The sequence below is a fragment of the Synchiropus splendidus genome, chromosome 2, assembly GCF_027744825.2.
Source record: "Synchiropus splendidus isolate RoL2022-P1 chromosome 2, RoL_Sspl_1.0, whole genome shotgun sequence".
In the NCBI taxonomy this organism is placed as follows: domain Eukaryota; kingdom Metazoa; phylum Chordata; class Actinopteri; order Syngnathiformes; family Callionymidae; genus Synchiropus; species Synchiropus splendidus.
Genome location: NC_071335.1, coordinates 32,338,872 through 32,359,758, shown reverse-complemented (window position 1 = coordinate 32,359,758; position 20,887 = coordinate 32,338,872). Strand labels below are relative to the sequence as shown.

The following is a 20,887-nucleotide window of genomic DNA, read 5'->3' as shown; positions in this document are numbered from 1 at the left end:
TTTGTTTTCCGTCACACCGAGCCAGCGAGACGGTTAATGAGGCCGCAGACCAGCAAATGACCGGGTAAATATCCCAATCTCTAATTAGGCTTTACTAGTTGCCTACAGATTTTTGTAAAAGTGATGCTTTTCATCCAGAGGTCTCCCTCTGGCTGCCTGACAGTCCTTCTCATATCCCATACAGAGTCAATAACGCTGCTCTTCGCACAACATCATGATGCAATTTGGGCTTTTTAACCGCGGTTTAAGGCGCTGGAGCACGGCCGTCCGATTTCCTGCTACAAAAGTGTGGAGCGCCATTAGCAGCGGTAATTCCACACAGCGGGCCTCCAGTCGTGAGCGGCAGAAAACAACTTCACAATGGAAAACCTGAGCTAATGCGCACAATTGTCCCACTTTGCTCGGCTTGTTTCTGCAATTGGGACATTATGGAAAGGACATGCCCTGCAGATGGGATGCTGCCGCTCGGCTCTGGGGACGCTCAGGTGTGCCATGCTCTTGTGTTGAAGTTGCTAACCTGCGACGGCCCAGCAGGGTTAACATAAAGGTCAGTGTTGTGAGGTTCGTGCAGGTTCATGGAGTTGATGGTCGACCACTGGAGGGTGGGAGGGGGGAGACTCAGCTACTGTGCTGTCGCCACAAGGTTTTACAGCTTCCTCAGAAAACGCAGTCCTTTGGTGAGGTCAACCTTGCACTTTCAACTGCTGCAAACGTAAAAATGGCAAGTTAAGTTAGAATCATCATTTCCTTCCAGATAAAAAACTATGTCCAGTAAATACAAAATATAAAATAGCTTTACAAAAGGGGTTGACATTCAGTGATGGACACTATAGATAACTGGCACCCTTATATTGAACACAATGGTCAATGTGGAACTATAAATAGATGAAATGTTTTTTGTCGTGATATTGCATTATTCGTGGATTTTTTTTTCGTGTTATTTGTTTGTTTTAAGTTTATTTGTATGACACTGTGATAATAATTGATTTAAACTGAATATTTTTTACTTTGTCGACAATGACCTTGCACTATTTAGGATTGTTCAAATCTTTTCCAACCACAAATTCTTCACGTCTTAATTTTGGCTTCTTTTTTGCCGGTAATACACATGTTGACTTACATGGGCTTAAAAAATATGAATGAAATATATTTTTGAAATGTCATTTGGCTGACAGCCAAACTATGCGACCAAGATTCTTTAACATTGTCAGCATCATTGAGTGAAAAAATCAAAGCTCATCAATATTGTCTCCAAAATCTACCACTGTACCACACAAAAAGGTGTCAAAGGTTCATATTCCTGTTTTACATAAAGACAAGGCTGAGTCATTTGGTGACAATAGATTTTGTTTGAAGTAGATTTGGGAGCAGACGTGACGGTGGACGAAGAGCTAGCTATTCATCCATCAGAACCTGGGATGGTTTTGTGAAAACTGCTGCCACACTTTTGTTATGAGCTTATAAACATCCATTATTTCAACCAATACATTGCAGTTATGTAAGTCAAATTATGTCTGTATGACTTATACATCCCCAGTTTGCAAAACATTGCTTCCGATATACAATATATGTCACACAGTACGGTCAATATTTCACCTTACAATATACAGAGACTAACAAACAGTAATTATGAGTAACTGTGTTTATCCTTGTGTCTACGTGAGGTCCTTCATGTTGTGTTGTGTTGTGTTGGTGTTACTAACAAAACCAAAATCATATTAAAGTTTGCAACCTTCATTTAATATATATACATTTATTTATTTATTGCTATTATTTCTCATTTTATTTTTCATTCTTAATAATAAAAACACAAATTTCTACTGTTTTATTCCTAATATATATATATATATATATATATATATATATATATATATAGTTATATTCTGTTTTATTTATCCAATTTCTTTCTAGTACTTGCACTAAGCCTTCTATATTTAGAGCAGAACAAAAGTGTTTTTCAGCAGTCTGCAATATCAGTTGTCAACAGTTTCACACTGACCTCATGAGGGCTGCGTCAATACAGTCTATTTTATTATTGCTTTTTTTCTTTCATCTTCAACTGCTTGCCCAGTTACTCTGTTCAGAATCAGAAGGTCAAATGTTCAGCACCACAGAAAGTTGCCAGCTAACCAATCCAAACTTCAATCCCTGCTTCTAAGCATTGCATCCAACAACTTGGTTGGTTTATTTTTCACACTGGTCATTGTGTAAGCTAAAAATCGATCGATTCTTATGTACATAACAATGATTTATGTCAAAAATATTGCACAGCAGGTCAGATATTTAAAAAAATGTCCTGCAATGTACATAAAAAAAGCCAAACAGATTCAGTTTCTTCCTCGTGTTTGAAACTATTTCTTAAATAAACACGGCCAACCCTCCGATATCTGATAAAACAGATCAGAATTGCATTATTGGCTTTTATAGCCCACTGAAAGCGTGGCCCGGAGGCATGCTATTTGGCAGAAGGCAGCTTGTAATATGTCCAAGAATTGTTACCAGCTGGCTCGACTGCGGGGAACGCTCCTCTCTTAAAAACCTCAAAGTCAAAATGATATGAGTAAAAAGCAGCATTCATAAGCAGGTCGGCTTTTTTATGAAGGCACGTCCACTTCGATTTGGCTCCAGAGTGTCCTGAAGATAACGTCTGCCACGGAGGGGCAAACGCTAAGCTCCTGAGGTCGGAGCTTTCAATGGACAATGTGAGAATAAAATTTGTGATGTTCTTGAGAAGTTGTTTTGGTCAAGAGCAGTTTGTTGGACATAAAAACACGTTGCCCCGGCTCTGCTCACACCGGTAAGGAAAATATTATCTCTTGACAGCTTGAGTTTTTTTCAGAGCAGCACCCTTCTAATCGCTGTGCTGTACACAGCTCCAGCCCCCATTACCTTATTATGGGATTACAATGTCAACGTGCTGGGAACTGTGACAATTATCATAAGTGCTGGAGTAATTTTCAACATTAAATGGGTCCTTTGTGTACGTTGCAGTACGTTTAAAAGAGAGCTATTTGCCTTGAAGAGAAAGTGTGTGCGGAGAAGCTGCAGACTTCATGTTGGTAAAACCTGAGAGGAGAATCTGATTAGAGCCGCGGCGCGTCTCCGGCTTGTGTGTTGCGGGGACTGTAGCGTATGAAACCCGAGTCCCTGTTTAGCAATGTGAATCGTGGGGGAGAGTGAAGGAGGTGGTGTACTCAATCCCTCCTTGACCTGTCACCGCTGATGATGTGTATGGCGGTGTGTGTGAGGGGGAGAGTGAGAACCCAGCAGACATCTACAGTGGACATCCTCTCATGCCATCCCCCCCCCCCAAACCCCTTTTCGGAGCCCTGGTATGGGAGAGAAAGCTGTTGTTAATAAAAGTTTTCAAAGAATGGGATGAAAAGGGAGGTGAAATTGAGCGGCCCTGGCTGTATTATTTCTTCTCCGTATGGGACCTGGCCTCTCGTGGTCTCTCTGACGCTCCCGGACCAGGAGGGGGTCGCTGGCTCTGTGACCATTACTGCCCCGGGGCCAAAGCAAATGATTTGCCTCTCTCGGGCTTCAAAGGGAAGCAATTACACTTAAGTAACCAAATGAATAGATAGCTCAGCTTGGCAGCAGTTTGGGGGAAACAGTGCAGGCCTTTGAGGGAAAAAGGCACCACACCTCAGGAGTAATATGTAACAGCTCGCATCACAGTCGCCACCAAAAGATGAAAACAAGCGAGGGGGAATTTGGCCGCTGATTTAAATGAAAAGAAAAAGAATTTAGATTGAGGATATTCACACACTTCATTCAAAAGTCATTTTCCACTGAGCCATAGTAGTGAGTCCTATATTCTTTAGTAGCTTTTAAAAATTAAGTTTCTCATCTCAAGAATGTTAATGTAAATAAAATGCAGAATTGAGCAACAATGCATTTCTAAACAATTTTCTTGAAGTTATTACTACCCTATATATTTATTTTTATTATACATACAATTTAAATAGAGAAGGAAATACATATTTAATGTGCCATGATAAAGCCATATCTGAGCATTAGCCTGACAACAATTTCAAGGCACATTATGAAAAGTAAGGTCCCGCAGCTGGTAACAAAGGCACCATCTTTTAGAGATTCACCTGGCAGTTTAATCACATTTGCGTTGTGCCTCAAGCCTCCTTTGATCACGGCGAACAAGTCCAGTCGATGTCTGCCGCCGCACATGGGGCTTCCTTGTTTGAGAATTACGTCTGTGTCAGTGTAACTACAGTGTCACTGTCGGATCCTTTTCAAACCACTTCACTGAACGATGACAGACCTCGACCTCTGGAGCGTCTTTTTCAACTGCCTTACGGATGAAACTTTAAATGTCCTAGTTTCAACTGAAAGACCTCAGGTTTCTCCACTAATCCTGCTGTGACATAACAACAAATAGTTCTACTTTGCTTGCAGCAATTGTCGCAGATCTATAAACATTTAAAAGTGTTTCTTTTAAATCAGGAAACTCAATATTTATATGTCTTTTTCTTGGCATCTCCTGCCAGACCAAACATTAAGCTAATTCTTGTTGGAATAATGACTGAGTTCAGCTTAAAGCTTTGGAAAAAATTGCAGGGCAGTGTCTTACTCAGTATACTTTGATAATCCAGTTTGGCTTGGAATATTGCTGTCGGCGTAAACACGAGCTCTGATGTTTTCAGTTCCCGTGTTTCCTATATTATGTTTGTTTGTCCATGGAAGGTTGTATATCGACTGGTGAATGGTGCCATACTGCAAAGAGGCTTGAGCTAGTGCTGTGTTTGAAAGGACTGGTCTAAAGAGAGCAGTGAAAGGTTTAAAATACTGACTGCAATTGTGGCTACTGTGGTTTTAAATGAACGAATCAAAACAAGCTAAGGAAATGTTCTACCATGAGTGAGCTCAGTCATATTTCGCAGACTCGGTGAAGAGGTTCTGTTCACTTCTGATGTTTTGACTGTCATTGAGACAGATTTTTCTGGTGTTCTTCAATATAGTTCTATAGCACAAGTTAACATACAGGGGTTGGACAAAATAGTGGAAACACCTTAAAGCTTTTTTAGCTTAGCAGAGCTCAGCACTTTTGATCCCAACTTTGTGGATAGTTTTGAACTATTAACATCATTTATTTTGCCATGAGCTAATACAATTCTTTAGTCATGGAAGTTACTTTAGTCATTTTACTGTATGCAATGTTTTTATAAAACCACATGATACTGTGGATGCACTGTCTCAGTGCTAGTTGTTATTGTTAGAATTAAATTCCTCTCAATTTGCTGTGAGATATTTCAATGTTTTCCGCAGCTCTCCGTCCAATTGCAGTTGAACCACTTCTTCTCACTGACCAAGTATAAGACCTTGGATCATCCACTGTTTGACAATGTAATTATTTGAGTATAAAACACTCCGAAAGCATCTGAAAAGAAAGGTGATGGCAATGAATGCTGTTTAAACTTAAGCTATATTGAGACACTCTGTCTCTAAAGACAGGGGTTTCTACAAACTTCACATCATCGAAGCAACAAACTAGTGATTCCTGGTGACATTTGGGGGAATGAGAGCTTCAAATTTGACGTTGATAGTCCCCACAAAGCAAACCAGTGGCTGTGAAGCTACTCTAATTATTTTGCGAGTTTGTTGCTCTTCCGACACAATGAGCAGCTTTCATCCCGCTGAATGCTACATACAAAGTGAGCAGCTCCTGCCTGATGAAAGAGTCGGCGGAGAGTCGATTGACTGCACTGGAGACGGGCTGTTTGGTAGGGGAGCTCACCTGTGGAGATCAGTGTAAAGCTCCATAGAAGGCCCAACAGCTGCCGGGGTTGTAAGTGGAGGCTCCTGGTGGAGCCGCAGAATGGAGAGTGTTGGTTCTCTTTCATTGCAATGCCACTTAGTAACAGAAGGCATGTGCCAAACTTGCAGAATGAGAAAGAAAACTCCCCCTTCAGAGTTCAGTAAATATCAGCAGCAACTCCTTTTCACCCCTGTCTTTTCCTCCTCCCTCGTCTCTTTCTCTTTTCTCCCCCCTCCTTTGGTCTATTATAATTCCACCATAAAAGAACAATGGTTGACTGAAAGACCCCCAAACCACAGAGATATACCAACAATCGGTGGGGAGAAGGAAAGGGGGCGATGCTGAAGTGTGGAAGCCATCAATTATTGAGGGGCTAAAGTTAACATCCCAGCAGGATATGAGCATTAGAATGCAGATATGGACGGACCATGGGCAGCAGATGCCAAGCGGAGCGGTCAAAGGAGCAGCTCATGAGAGGACATATGCAGTGTAGGGTCTCCTCTCTAGAATTATGAGTAGGCTGTGGGATAGTAGGAGTCCAGGCTTCTCTCGCGGTGGATGCTAATGGTGGAGACACTTTGGGCTCAGAGCAACAAGTGGGCCTGTAGGGCTGAAAACGCACCGCGATTCCTCCACATCAGCAGCTCGACAGGATTTTCCTCTCCCTCCGTACCTCTCCATTCGGTCCGCTCAGCAAGACTCGGCCCTGCGGGCTTCCTCACACCGCTGATTTACACTAGCCTGCAGGCTACCGCCACAGTCACAACAGTACAATTGTATTTTCAGGCTCATTAAGCAAAAGCACCGAAAAGGGGACCCCCCATCTACTTTCCCGTCCACCCTCTGCTCTGCACAGGAAAAAGGGAAGCAGATAAAAAAGAAAGGTGCGATGAATAAATCAAATGAAGTAGCACTTTATCGACTCTGTCAGGTGGTGCGTGTGTGTTTACTACGTCGGTTTGTTTGGGACGGGAAAAGGAGGAGGAGGAGGAGGAGGATGAGACGCCGCTCAGCCGCTGCTTCTTTCTCCTCTGAGAACCAATCCGGCTGCTGGGCTCCAGCTCTATTCAGCGAGGACCCATGCTTGTTTATTTGAAAGAGACCCTGCTTTTTTAACTTCCCACCCTCTCTATTGTTCGCCCTCTCACGGGGAGGACTTTGATATTGTAATCTCTGGATATTCAAACACACACATTAGTTCTGACCTCTGAGACCTGCAATAACATCACCATCGCAGAACAACACTCCGGGTCCACTGTTGATTCATTTGATACATACAAAATGACCAGTCTGCGACTTCATTAATTCATGATGTTGATAAACATGAGTGCACCTTGTTATTTCACTGAACTTATGTTCTCAAAGTTTCATTTTATATCTACAATTTTTGGACAGCAGGAGGAACTTGATCACCTCAAAGTCCGGAGCCATATATGGAATTAAATTTAGATTTTTCTGTTTTGTAGTATAGAATTATTTTAGCTCCATATTTTGCTATTGCTATTTGCTATTTTGACATTTTTTTTTATCACTGACTGATCTCAACCCTCATGATTCGTGTATAAGTGTGTTGTCTTTTAAAGATGTGAGATTACATTTTTTTTTTTCATTTTCCCAATGACATTTGATGATTGAAAAAGAAGTTACTGATTTTGATGTCTAAAGAAAGTTCATCATAACTCCAATAAAATATATAAAATCAGCATCAGGTTCCTCAGTTTAAATCTGACTCAAGGTGTCTCTGATACACTCAGAAACATAAATAAATAAAAACATAAATAAATAATACTACTAATAGTAATGAAAGATAACAAATAAATAATACAAATAATATTTTGATTTGAATGAATTTGTGCAGGCATTGAAACATATTTGAAAATGAAATAATTAATAAACTATTTTGTTTGCAAAAAACAATGTTACTAACATAATATAATATCTTAAATTTCCCCCAACCTTTTAGGGATTTTCCATCTTAATTCTTGACATTTATAATCCCCAATTCCATGTCTTGAACGCTGGATAGCTTGTGATATCAGCCTTTGCAAGTGGTCTAGTTTTCCCTGCACTTGGATTTGAACTGTTTTTTTCTCTGTCTTGGGCTCAGGTGGGACCCAGATAATGACTTGGTGGGACCTGCAGGCCAGGGTTTGAAACATGCCACAGCACCATAACACAGCAACCTTGTCCTCCTTCGATCACATGCATGGATTTCATTGCTTCCTGGTCTGGGTCTTCCCCTCTTCTCGTCCGTGGTATCACCTTCTCTAGCATTATTTGTTTCCTGACTCGCCTCTCTACATGTGAAATCCATTTGAGTCTGGCCTGCCACACTATGTCTCCCTATGATTTCTAATGCGGTTGTTTTCGATGTTATCCGTGTCTTCAGCTCTGACGCCTCTCTGTATATATGATGTCAGGTCTCCCTACTGTCTTAAGAAGCCTCACTTTGCTGCTGCTCTTCTGCATAGACATTATGAATAAAAAAAGCCAGCTGTGTAAGAAACTGTTTTTTCCAATGCAAACAGCAAATAAAGTCATATTTTCCTCAGAACAATAATATAAATCTCACTTATTTCCACGAGTCTGACAATAAAATGACTAATATTGTGTTTCACCTGACTCCTGGTGTCACACAGGGAGAAATAGATATCCATAAATGCTCTTTGTTGCTGTTTGGCTTCCAGCTGCAGACAAGATTGTGGCAACATTCCTGGGCATGTGACCGCAGAGTTCCTGGTCCACAGCCTAATTTACCCACTAGTGCTGCCTCGAGAATCCGTGGCAGAACACCAGCAAACCCAAACAGCACAAGCAACTCTCACCTCCTGTGGTTTCACTTCCCAACAATGCTCCAGATGATGAAGTGAGATCGACTTCGGTCACTGTCAATAACGTGTTTGCGTTGCATCTTGAAAAGCCAAGGCTCATCTGGAGTCTGTGTCCTCCAATTACTTTTTTACAGTCCAAAAAAAAGCCAAAAGGAGGCAATTTGCTTCTCCCACTTAAGCAGGGCGAAAATATTTCCCTCTTTACCGAACAGTCGGGGCGCCGCGATACCGCAGAAGGAAGTGGCTTGGCATAAAATGTCAAACCAGAATTTAAATGCAGGGAGGAAGCTGGTCGGAATTGGATCAACTTGTTGTTTCAAATTAAAAGGTCAAAATATTTTCCTGACTGTTTCAGATGCCTCCCAGTTGATTTCATTTGAAGGGACTTGTTCCACTTATAAAAGATAAAAGGTGAGAATGAATGAGTTTGTTTTCTACGTCAGTGCCCAGTTGCCACTTTGCATTTGGACATTTTTGTAGGAAAAGTCGTCCAACACGTGAAAAAAAATGTCCTTTTTCAAAAACCAGCCCACGGTGTCTGTCATGTTGTGTACTATTTGTGGTTTTCCAAGCTCATCAACCAGAGAATGAAAATGTCCCCACCAAAAAAACAACAACATCTTTTTAAGTGATGTTAGTCGTTTTCAGTGAAATTAAACTGACACTCTGATGAAGTACTGAATGGCGACACTTTAACACAGAGTGACAAACAAGACCGCATCAACCATAATGGAAGTTCACCCTAAGAACAACAGGAATGAAACCAAGTTACCAACAAACTCAGTGATGCTGTTTTTGTATAGCTCAATTATTTAAGTCTAAATAAGTTTTGTGCCAGGAGTTTGTTCGGAAGTCGATGGGCACTGAAACATTCGTGCTTTAATTATGACTTTTCGATTTTTTGTTTTTGAACACTTCCATTACACCTGGTTCATTTAGTTGAGTCCGAATAACTCTGTTACAGCAAAACACTTCTTTGTTGCTGCTCACTGATTTTTTTTTTCAGGTGGATTAAACACAATTTCATGTACTGTAACAAATAATATATTTATGGAGGTCATTCATTTGAATGCAAGTTGAGTGAGTTATCAATAGAAGCTACTCGGTCTGCATCCCACAATCTCTGGTTTTCCAAATATGACTTATAAGGTCACTAAAAAGCTATTTTAAAGTGATACGCCTCACGTGGGAAAGAAGTCACGCGTCTGCTTTTCTGGCAGCTGCACTTTATCACCCAGAAAAGTGGATTCAACGAAGTGTGAGAGGTTTGTGAAGGGGCTCTCAACGTTCAGGTGAAAGCGTTTTCATTTCTGGTGCCAGTTCCCATCAAGCTGGCGCTGACCTTGAAGGACGGGATCTGCTTTCAAACTCACTAACACCTTCTGACACGGTTGGCCCGCCTGCATGCTGTTACAGAAATGTCTTCTGGGGTTGGGTTGAGGAGGGGCAGGGGTCAATACACCAAACAAAGCTGCAGGGGAGGACTGATAAACTGTACTTGGAGTGTGTATTGATACGGCCGTGAGTGAGTTGGACTCTGTGTGAGTCTGCCGGCTGATTCCCAGCCTTGTCTCGCGCAGCATCATCGGACGGAAGGGGGCACATGTTTCCGAAGAGTCAAACCCAAACCAGGTGGGTGACAAGGGGCCCTGGTGTGTGAGGAGACGGACAGACAGGAAGCCAAGCAGCCACACGAGGACTCACTCAAGATGAACCATGGACTCAGGATTGCAACGCCAACCTGTTGGAAGGAAGCTGAGCTCTGCACCTGAGGGGGACTGAGGAGAGCTGCCTTTGTTGGCCTTTGTTTTCACCCCAGTCAAGTGACTTTAAAACACAATTATTCTTGGTTCCTGGGCCCCCAGTTCAGATGGCAATTTATTCAATCTCAAATCCAATTAGCCAATTAACCGTGACGACGACTAATTTGATGTGGAGCATTATCTGGGAGCCACCGGGCTCAAGTTCCAGTGTGAGACAAAAGAGGGACAGAACAGCTGCTGCATTTCTAATTCATGGTAATGCAGTTAAGAAAGTAGGCTATTGCGTTAAATATCCGGGAACAGACAATTATTACAGATACACACATCTTCAGTTAACCACAGCTTAGTCCTGTTCAGGGTTGAGGGTTGTGTTGCTGATTTATGTAACACACTAAGAGAATGGAATTGTATAAAAGGTTGGAAAGGAGTAAAATACTTATCAACGTTTCTTGTTTTAATACAACATTACATTAATGCAGGGAACAGGAGAACAATACAATAGTCTGATATCCGTAACCAAACTAGATCAGAAATAATAATCTATTCTTTCCTTTTTTTTTTACTCTTTCAACAAAAAAAAATGGCTGTTGACAAATAACCCAATAATAAAACATAATGGTCAAAGTGGAAACTAAAGAAAGATAAATTAATAAAAAATAATTGTAATTATAATTTTTTTTAATAATGGAAAAATGACAGTCTTTTAGTAGTGGTATCACACAATGATGTTTGCAAAATAGAATTTAAATTTGTATATAATATATTTTTTTATTATTATTTATTTATTTTATTTTATCAACTAGCTGACAAGTAAGCGCAAAAGCGATTAAATGCATTGAATCCTCCAAGCCATATGGTGGCGATGTCCGAGCCTCTTCAAATGTTGCACTTATATCAGTAACACAACAAAAACTTTTATTCTAATACTATCAATATGGATCTCAATAACAATACATCAGCTTCAGTGCTTGTACTGTTTGTTGTGTTGCATTCAGCGAAATTTTGCTTCAACTTTAACAGTGTGTAAACGTCTGTCGTGTGAAAGATGAAATACATATGCCACTAACTAACGCACTTAAAGGACAAGCAGAGTTAACTGTCGCCTTTTTCTCCCCGAGGTGTCTTCCTTTTTGATCCAGTGGAACCTGGCGCCTCACAAACGCAACTCGTCTGGCTTATTAAATAGTATGACCTGCAGAGAGAAAACGCCTGTCGCCTCTGAACGGAGGCCTTTGTGAGCCTCCTGACAGCCCTTAAATTGCTGTAATGCTCTGTGACCAACACCCGAATCAATTTCTCTGCGGCCACAGTGCTTTTCTCTCATTACATTCCATTGTTTTACCTCTATGCAGACAATTTCTGAGCATTCACTCAAGTGGCATAACTGTACCTCACATACCGCCTCTACTAAATATTAAATCTACAATTTAATATAGGATTAAATTACTTTACAAAAGGATTTTTTTATAATAGTCTTTTTTTTATTCAGTCACAATATTGTCAACTCACTTTGTTTTATTTGAATATATTAACTTCTTTCACTACTTTTTTTTTAGAATGAAGAAAATACTTTATTGTGTCTATGCAAACATCACGGTACAGATGTGATGTTGGAATTGAGAGACAAAAGGATTTGTTTTTATCGGGATGTTTATATTTATCATTTTATTATGTATATATTTTGGTTTGGATTTATATATGTATTTTTATATGTAGTTTGGATTTAGATTTGTATTTCGGTAATACATACCCTTTCCATCCATACTTGCGTCTTAAACCTGCAACATCTTGTCTAAAGTGGAGACCTCAAATATGTTTCTTTAATACGTTTCAGTGGGAAATTCCAGTGCCATCTGCTATTTGCCACAGTGTTTTTTGGATTAGAACAATCTTGTCTTCAAGTCTTTCGGTTTTGTGCGTTGGCAAAACAACATCAGAGCTTCTCCGTGCTCTTTTATTTCATCCTCCAATAAAGCCTCACTTTGATATTGACATGTGACTCCTGCTCGGTCTTTGCGTGAATAGCGGCCGGCTAATGGATGTAAATGGTCAGGCGCGTCCTCCCCACTGCTTAATTGCGCTGAAATTGGTCTGAGCTACTTTGAGAGCTTCATCAATGGCTCCACACCGCAGGAGGTCTGTATGATTAACTTCTTCCTTTCAATGGGCTCTTGATGTTCTCTTGGAAGAGCGCGGGCCAATCACCGCGCCGCTCCGACGCGTCGCCGGTGCCACCGCAGCCGCTGGTTGGTGCGGATCCCCGCGTTGGCACCGCCCCCTCCACCCTTTTAGGGTCCACCCCATCCAGTGCCTAAAAGCTACTGACAGCGCCGATACGCGCACTGGACACTCGTGAGACCCAAGTCGCTCAGCACGGGCCCACCGAGGTGCATGGCCCCTTCCCCCTGTGTCACGATGAATCCAGCGCAAGGGTCGCCTTCCCAAGAGCCTCGCCAGAACGAGGAGACGGACACAGACGCAGAAGAACCGCAGAGCGTCAGCGCGGAGAAAGGATACAAAGTTCACCACAACATCCTTCCGTTCAGCGTGGAGTCGCTCATCTCCAAAAAGACCCCCTGTCGGACTTCTTACTCGGCCTCGGATGAGGCGGTGGTCCTGCCGAGTTCTCCGGTCGGTCAGGACGCGCACTTCTCCACGAGGACTTTTTACGCAGGGAGGAAGGTGTGCGCCGAGACCTCGCCGGGCGTTGCCAGTTCTGGGGAGGAAAGTCCGCAGTTTAGTGAGAAGGATCAGAGCACTTGGTTCCAGAACTCTTCATTTACTTCATCTCCTCACAGTAAGTTCATAGTTTTCAAGTCCACAATGACGTATGCATACGTTATTTTCAGATTTGTTTAATATTGATAAATATATTTCCATCATACTTAATTTGATTTCCAGTAAATATGTATATAGTTTGTTTTGAATAGGGAAAATAGAAAACGGTAACACTTAATCATGACTTTAATGTATTTTTTGAAATTGAATTCCATTACTGAAAGTGTGTTTTTGGTGTCCTAACCTCCTCTCCTCCTCGCCAGGGAGCACAAGCCCTTCTCCGTGCGCTCTGAGGAAGCACAAGAACAACAGGAAACCTCGCACTCCCTTCACTACCTCGCAGCTTCTGGCACTGGAGCGCAAGTTCCGTCAAAAGCAGTACCTGTCTATCGCGGAGAGAGCCGAGTTCTCCAACTCCCTCAACCTGACGGAGACGCAGGTGAAGATCTGGTTCCAGAACCGCCGGGCCAAAGCCAAGAGACTACAGGAGGCCGAACTGGAGAAGTTCAAACTGGCCTCCAAGCCGGTCCTGTCCGCCTTCGCGCTGCCGTTCCCCCTCGGAGCGCCGATGGGGTCTCCAACGTGGGGGCCGTCGGTCCCCAGACCCAGCTTGCCGGTTCCTGGACTGTTCGGTGGACCTGTCACCTACGGGATGTACTACCTGTCCTAGTTGCGGTGTGCGCTCATACTTCTACCAAAACCACTTTTGTTTTAACATGACTGACCTCCAGAGCTCAGACCGTTATTTGTGTGCGCGCTCATCTGAAGGCAATAAGGTGAATTTTGGACCCCCTCCACCCCCTCATGCCTTAACGTGTTTTAATCCAAGCAATAATCTAACGAAGCAGGGCGAACAGAAAAGTACTTAACAGACGTCAGTGCCTTAGCGTTTCTCCACCTGCTCTTGATTCCTTCACTAAAGTCCCTGCCTTTTTTTGGATGTTGCAAACATGCGGGCGAATATTACAAAAATAAAACACAATAGATGTTTCTAACTTTAAGAAGCGATTGAAGATATTTTTTGAGATATTTTGCTGTAAATGTAAATATCATTTGTAGTTCTGATGAAATAAACTGCGTCCTCGATTGAAGAGGAGCGTTGAGCTGGTATTTATTAAATATCTGTGTATCTGTACTGTGTACATCTTCTGTCTCAATTTCCATTTCCGTGTAAAAAGTTTTTTTTTTTAGTAAATAAACATTACACACTCTTCTTTTTTGTTGTTTCCTTCCTCAGATATTTTATTAGTATTTAAAAAAAAGCTTGCTGCAGCGGAATTTATGAGCATTAAATATACATAATTGAGTGAAGCCAAAATGAATTTGCATGTAAGAAATTGTATGTCTAGCACTACGTTGTTAATGCATTAAGTAGGCAAGCAAGCATACGTTCGCTGTAACAGCGATGCGAATCAAACAACATGACTGCGTTGTTTCTTGTTTTGCGTCGAATCAAAACCGTACATTCAGCATATTTCAAGCATAGAATCTTTATCTGAGCTGAGAATGCTTAAATGTTGACAATTCAATGGTGTATTGGTGTTGAAAATTCAGTCTTTTAAATTGTTGAGGTCGACTCAAACATTTTGATATGATGATATTTATACGTTATTTCCTTTATTTTTCATTGATTTTAGCTGGTGACAGTTTTCTGAAGTGAACGTTTAACTATAAGTTTCATTCATCGGAATTTATCTTGAATTTGTAACGCACAAAATGTAGCCTTTATTATTATATTGGAGGGCATTGGCTATTCTCACGTCCATATGTTAATCCTATTTCATGGCGGTTTATTATCTTTTAACCTTAAAATTGAAAATTAATCTCATTCCGTATATGTGGACATGATGCGTCAGTTTTGGAGGAGAATGAAAGACCAACGCGTCCAGAAACTATTCATTTAAGTGACAAACTGCGTTCCACAATAAGGTGGATACAATAAAATAAAATAAAAATAGTGACACAGAACCAATGGCAACAACCATGTCAGTTAAAATGGTTAACGGAAATGATTTTAACATGCAGATATATTTTTACATCAGATCTCTTTTTAATAAGGTTAATTGGTGACAAATAGAGGCTTATGTTTTAAGATACTGGTTGGTTACTCGCGATCAAATAAAATGTTTTGAAAATTTGAATTTGAAAACCGCGATTTAAGCATGAGAAATTAAAGAGAGCAGAGTAAAAGCTCTGCTTTTAAGTGTTTGATTTACCAGTATTGGGCCTATAGTGAATATTAAATAATAGGTAAATGTGGTATTTTAATGGATAAATAAATCACAAAACTGCACTGTTTTCTAATTACAACACTGTGAGATTAGAGACCACATTCACGTTCTTCTTCATTAAAAAGAAAAGAAGAAAAGCGGAGTGTGGGAGCTGCGCCTTGAAATGTAGTTAAAAGTCCGTCCCGCTAGATGGCAGTAATAACCACGGAGGGGTGGAGCTCTGACGCGAGACCAGATCTGAAGAAGAAGTACTTCCGCTGCTGCTTTCTGTCACCGAGGACTCTTCTGAAACAGCGAGGTGAGTATAGCACTGGGCAGCTTTATAATAATAGAACAGTTGGTAAGCCAAGTTTCAAGTAAATATATGCAACAGTTAGCATCGAATCTAAAAGTGCAAGGTGAAGTGAAGTGTTTACTGCATCTGTCTGCAATGTAGGTCCCTAAATGACACGGGGATTATGCTGACCTTGGCTAGCAGGCTAGCTGCGCTAGCTAACGTGAAGTAAAATGGACAAGTGTCATTTCTTACTGCGGCTTGATCCTATTCAAGTTTAACATGCATTCAGGGGATCATTTTTGAGCAACTGCACACTTGTTTTTGTTTAGCAACGTTAAGACCGTTATGTCGCTCTGTCGGCCTCTCCGGAATTAAGCTTGCTTAGCTTGTTCACTCCACACTTGTAGGTTTACACTCGCCAACCGGGATCTCCATTTGATCAACAAAGCGCTGCTGTGGTTGAATGGTTTTGCTTAAACAAAATAAGCAATGGCAGATTGGCAAATCCACTCACTACAGCCTTCAGACGCTTCAGACCAAAACTGTGCGCTCTTGATCGGTTGAGACAAAACCTTGCACCTGCCCTCTGTGGTTCTGTTTAAACCCCCTGCTCTAGAGTCAGTAAAGCTGAATCAGATGAAAGTCAATGCAACATTTTAACAGGCAAACTAAATAATTGCATAACTGACTATACCTGTATTTGCATGTCTCGTATACACGTTACTATTTTGCACTCTTAAACTGTCACCTGAACCTGAACCTGAACCTTGATGCAGAGATTATTTTTAAAAGATGTCTGCAGTATTTTTTTACGTCTCAATGTTTCTACATCACTTGCGTGTTTACCGTCAGCCACACTTAAAGCAACTAAAGCATTTCATAACAGTACATGTCACTTGTGAGAACGTGTTTGTGGGAATGTATTCTTTAGATTTGTTTTCTTGCAGTAGAGGTCATAAAGGACTATGAACTGTTTATTTTCTTTCAAGGAAAAGATGGCTGGTCGTCGTGTAGCCCTGAAAGCCATTGACTGGCTGGCGTTTGCTGAGCGTATACCACCCAACCAAAGGGGCATGTTCAATGCTCTGAAGACCCGCACTGACGCCATCTCTGCCAAGTAAGTTCCACTTTTGATTGAAACACCCAACCATTGTGTCACTGTTTTTATTGCTCTTTGTACACAGCTTACAACACCCAGTGGAGTGTGGGTGATTTAAATTTCACAACTATACTTGTGTTTGGTCTTGGCAGGCCATGATGCCTAAGTGCTAGAGCCTAGTCCAGTTACCTCTTTCCCCTCCAACCACTCTGTATTGCATCTTTACCAAGAATTATAAACTATCTTGGTCCTTTAGGCTCGCCTCCCTGCCTGAGACTCCTGCTGCTCTGGACTGGAACTATTACAGAAGTGCAGTTGCAAAGGCCGGCATGGTCGATGAATTTGAGAAGAAGGTGAAGTATTCATTCACTATGTTACAGAAATTCTACATGACAAACGCACATTTAAAATTATGATCATGAAAAAGAATCACCCAGTAGCAGCTGCTTGAAAACGTGCATCTGCAATCTCAGTGGGGGCGGACGCACAGGTGGATCTAATCGAATTAACTGTGGCAACTGTTGAGTTTCTTGTGTTATATCAAGTGCTGTCATGAGCGCGTATTCGACCAGTACAGCGAAATAAGCCAAGGTGCGAGTATTGATGCTGGTGTCGGGTATCCCTGGAAATAAGCATGACTGAATTACAGTCTAGGGATTTTCTGACATGATTCTGGGCCTAGAACTCACCACATTTAACTCTATTGTGAAGATAAGGTCTTCTTTAATGTGACACATGTTTTATCCACAGTTCAAAGCGCTTCAGATCCCCATGCCTGTGGACACACAGACCAGTGCTATCAATGCAATGGAGGTGGATGCAGTAAGTTCAGCAGTTGAAACTACAATTTTTTTGTTCTTTTCATCTCTGCCTTAATGTTGAGTGAAGTTGAACATGAATTTGGGGTGATATTTTTCTCAGCATTTATCTCTACAAAGGAACCATAATTAGACTCTGTCTCCTAACAGAACAAAAACGCAGTGGAATATATTGAAGGCTCCAAGGCCCGTGTTGCTGGTTATGAGAAGGAGGTGAGAGTTGTTCCATTTATTCATTCAAGTTATTGATTTCAATTTGTGCTGCTTAATGCTGAGCATTACTTTTTTTTTTTTTCTCCCCCCCGCAAGTTGGAAAAGTTCCACAACATGATCCCCTTCGATCAGATGACAGTTGAGGATTTCAACAACACCTTCCCTGAGACCAAGCTTGACAAGGTCAAGCATCCATACTGGCCCCACAAACCCATTGCGGATCTGTAATCTTCTTCCTGAACATTCACCTCAAAATAAAAACTATGTATTTTAAGTTGAACACGTTTCCGTTCTTTATTCAGCACTACTAGCATTTTTTCCACCAGGGGGCAACGTTGTTCCTGATTTAGCAAACAAAATTAGTTTCTTGAAGGTAAGTTCGACTTCTGATACATTGATAATGTGCAGTGTTTTTTTGTATCCTTGCATGAACTGTCACGTGCTTCTCACATAAATCTTTGGCAAAATTACACAACAGATGTGTTGTTTTTAAATGGAATGGACTTCATTGTGCTTGTAGGAACTACATTGATTGGATGGGATCGGCCAAATTAGCTTTAATATGTGTGTGTAAAAGCCCTGGCAGGGCGATTCAGACACAGCTGCAGACCCTTCTCTCAGCCACGTAAAGTCACTGCAGTAAAATCAATGTAGCATCTTTCGCTCTAATCCTACATTGGACTGATGACAGTTATTTGCAGAAGAGGAGGGTCTTAGTCAGTGCTGGATTCCGATTGGTCACCAACTCCAGCCCCTCGCTTATTGATTGGCTGGAGGGGGGCTCTTCGGTCCGGATCATTTCCGATAGCTGCTCTTTGACAGGACGCTTTCACGGGAGTCCGTACGCTCAGGTAAAACTCCTCCTTTTAAAATGCAGCTACGTATGTGAGTGATATGTTATTTGTGCCCTTGTTGCGTATTTTCACTGGCTGTGTCGGTCCCTCGTTGCGTTACCGCCGGTCAAATCGAGAACTGATTCCCTGGTGTCAACAACTGGAGCTAAGCCAGGGAGACCCGCTGAGGTCATCCACTTGCTCGTGTTCGGATTTCTAGTGTTCTAGTGCACCATAAACAGGGGTAGGTTTGGCGTCCAAAACCGTCCAGCCACCGCTGACATACTCGGTTTGGAAACCGTTAGCTCCGCGGAATTGCGTCCTTGGATGGGACAGCCAGCTCTGTGCACTCTGGTTACAGAAATGATGTTAGCCGTTGATATTGCGCGTTGAAATCGTATATTCCTGTTTCTATTACGGTGCTAAAGCATCCCTCGAGGTTCCCCCATTCGTTAAAACCCCCAAACCAAATCACGTATTTGGCTACACCCCTGTTTATTCTATGTTTTGTTAGCCTGCTAATGCTATGCTCTGCGTCAAACACCTATCACATTGATTTCAGTGTTTGGGTTTTGACATGTGAAATGTATTCGCGTGTTCAAGGATTTGTCGTGTGCTAACGACATAACCAGCGGTCAGAAAGTCAACCCCCAACATAGTGTCAAGTATTTTTGAATGGTCCATCAAGTTGACCAGTGTGGGAGCTGTAATAGATGAGTTACTCACATTAGTTTTGCGTTTGGAATGAACACGTTTCGAACCCCGAAGCCAAGGCGACCTCAAGATAGATAGTTTCAGCACATGTATACTCTACATATTTATCCAGTTACAGGCTTAATACTGGTTTGCCCAATTGAACAGTAAAATGTAATGATAAGAAGCAACTGTTTCAATATCCTGGTGATTTATTTATTCATTTTGTTTTTGACTTGCAGCAATGTCAGTCCAGATATTGGTATCCTCCACATTGGTAGTTGGTTCTGGTTGGTGGCTCAACACTGGCTTTGTTGTCCATAGAAAACAATGGACGTATGTTTGCAGAGAGAGAGTGAGAGAGGCACAGCTCGGTGGCAGGAGGTCATCTGCTGCTTCATTTGTGAGAGTCAACATGTTGGGGAATGACCTCTGCAAATGTAAGCTAGGTTAGGATTTTATGTTTATTTCATTTCCTTGTCGTCTTCTGCCTCCTCTCATTGTTGTAATATGCATCTAGGGATCGAACCAAACACTTCCTTCTCTATTGCTGGTTATGACATAGCAGGGTTACCTCATGGAACCTGACACCATCCACGTCGAGTCTCTCCAGTGCACCAGCTTCCTCTCTCAGCCTCTGATGTTATAGATTTAAAAGTGCATTAGTGCACAGGATGGCCAGAGGGAGCCTCTGTGTTCCACTCAACATCACAATCTGCTTACTTCATCTGCTCCCTGTCAGCTGTGCACACGCCATGCTGATAAGTATTGAACAAGAAAGAGCCTGCTGTCGCCTTATCAGTGTTGATCTTTCTTCTAATTATTTTTTTCATCAAATATTGTCAAATCAAATACTGCGTCTCAGTTATTAACCTAAAATTCACCCTCTCTGCTACATTCTAGATCCTGTGTGTATAAGCTCCAACAGTAAGCAAGCGCATTACCACATACCTTGTTTCGTACTTGTTGTTGTTGAGCCAATGATATTCAAACTTCCAAGTTCTGACAGACCCATTGGCAATATTGAAATAGCCAGATAGAGTTATGACATTTTGTCCATATACAGTAATTTGTCAAATTTAATGCTGAACTTTGTTTTTATGGATTTTTTTGACCATATTATCCTCTTCTATTCCCATGTTATTATTGGAGTAGCAGCTAAACAAGGTGACTATTCTGTTAATGTAGACAAATTTGGGTCAAGGTCAAAGCATAGTATGATCAGAGAGTAGTTTCTGTTGCAGCTTCTCATGGCAGTGCAACTAAGTTAGAACCTTCTAGTTTAAGGGCCTCAAATTCAATTGACTGGGTGCCACGAGAAGCAAGGCCTTGGTGAGTTTGAGCCAAATGCCAAGGAACAGGCCCCTTTAAATAAGATCACAAGTCTCCACCGAAATGTTTGGCATGGTCTTGGTCGCATTGTCAAAATCAGATGTGGTAAATATGGTAAACATGTTATTGCCCTGTAATAAAGGTGAAAAAAAAAATCATCCGTTGGAATTCACCTATGCAGTGTTTCCTGAACATCTCACTTTGGCTAAAGAGTGGGTCCACTGTGGGGGCCACTCCCAGGCT

The 20,887-nt window shown here is 41.6% G+C and overlaps 2 protein-coding genes across 2 annotated transcripts; both read left to right on the top strand.

Moving 5' to 3' along the window:
- Window positions 1-12,761: 12,761 nt before the first annotated feature.
- On the top strand, window positions 12,762-13,991 carry LOC128754547 (homeobox protein MSH-C-like). Its single transcript, XM_053857251.1, has 2 exons — window positions 12,762-13,167; window positions 13,412-13,991. Exons 1-2 carry the CDS (start codon window positions 12,762-12,764, stop codon window positions 13,816-13,818), a joined length of 813 nt encoding a protein of 270 aa, XP_053713226.1. The 3' UTR covers window positions 13,819-13,991.
- A 1,606-nt stretch (window positions 13,992-15,597) lies between these two features.
- LOC128754421 (ATP synthase subunit d, mitochondrial-like) lies at window positions 15,598-18,066 on the top strand. The gene is made up of 6 exons (XM_053857026.1): window positions 15,598-15,677; window positions 16,646-16,773; window positions 17,012-17,108; window positions 17,506-17,577; window positions 17,724-17,786; window positions 17,883-18,066. Exons 2-6 carry the CDS (start codon window positions 16,652-16,654, stop codon window positions 18,012-18,014), a joined length of 486 nt encoding a protein of 161 aa, XP_053713001.1. The 5' UTR covers window positions 15,598-15,677; window positions 16,646-16,651; the 3' UTR covers window positions 18,015-18,066.
- Window positions 18,067-20,887: the final 2,821 nt, after the last annotated feature.

Excerpts from the sequence above, each read along its gene's own strand:
- LOC128754547 (XM_053857251.1), top strand. The coding sequence starts at position 12,762 with ATGGCCCCTTCCCCCTGTGTCACGATGAATCCAGCGCAAGGGTCGCCT. Across the intron at positions 13,168-13,411 it reads ATTTACTTCATCTCCTCACA|GGAGCACAAGCCCTTCTCCG; the intron begins GTAAGTTCATAG and ends CCTCCTCGCCAG.
- LOC128754421 (XM_053857026.1), top strand. The coding sequence starts at position 16,652 with ATGGCTGGTCGTCGTGTAGCCCTGAAAGCCATTGACTGGCTGGCGTTT. Across the intron at positions 16,774-17,011 it reads ACTGACGCCATCTCTGCCAA|GCTCGCCTCCCTGCCTGAGA; the intron begins GTAAGTTCCACT and ends TTGGTCCTTTAG. Across the intron at positions 17,109-17,505 it reads TCGATGAATTTGAGAAGAAG|TTCAAAGCGCTTCAGATCCC; the intron begins GTGAAGTATTCA and ends TTTTATCCACAG.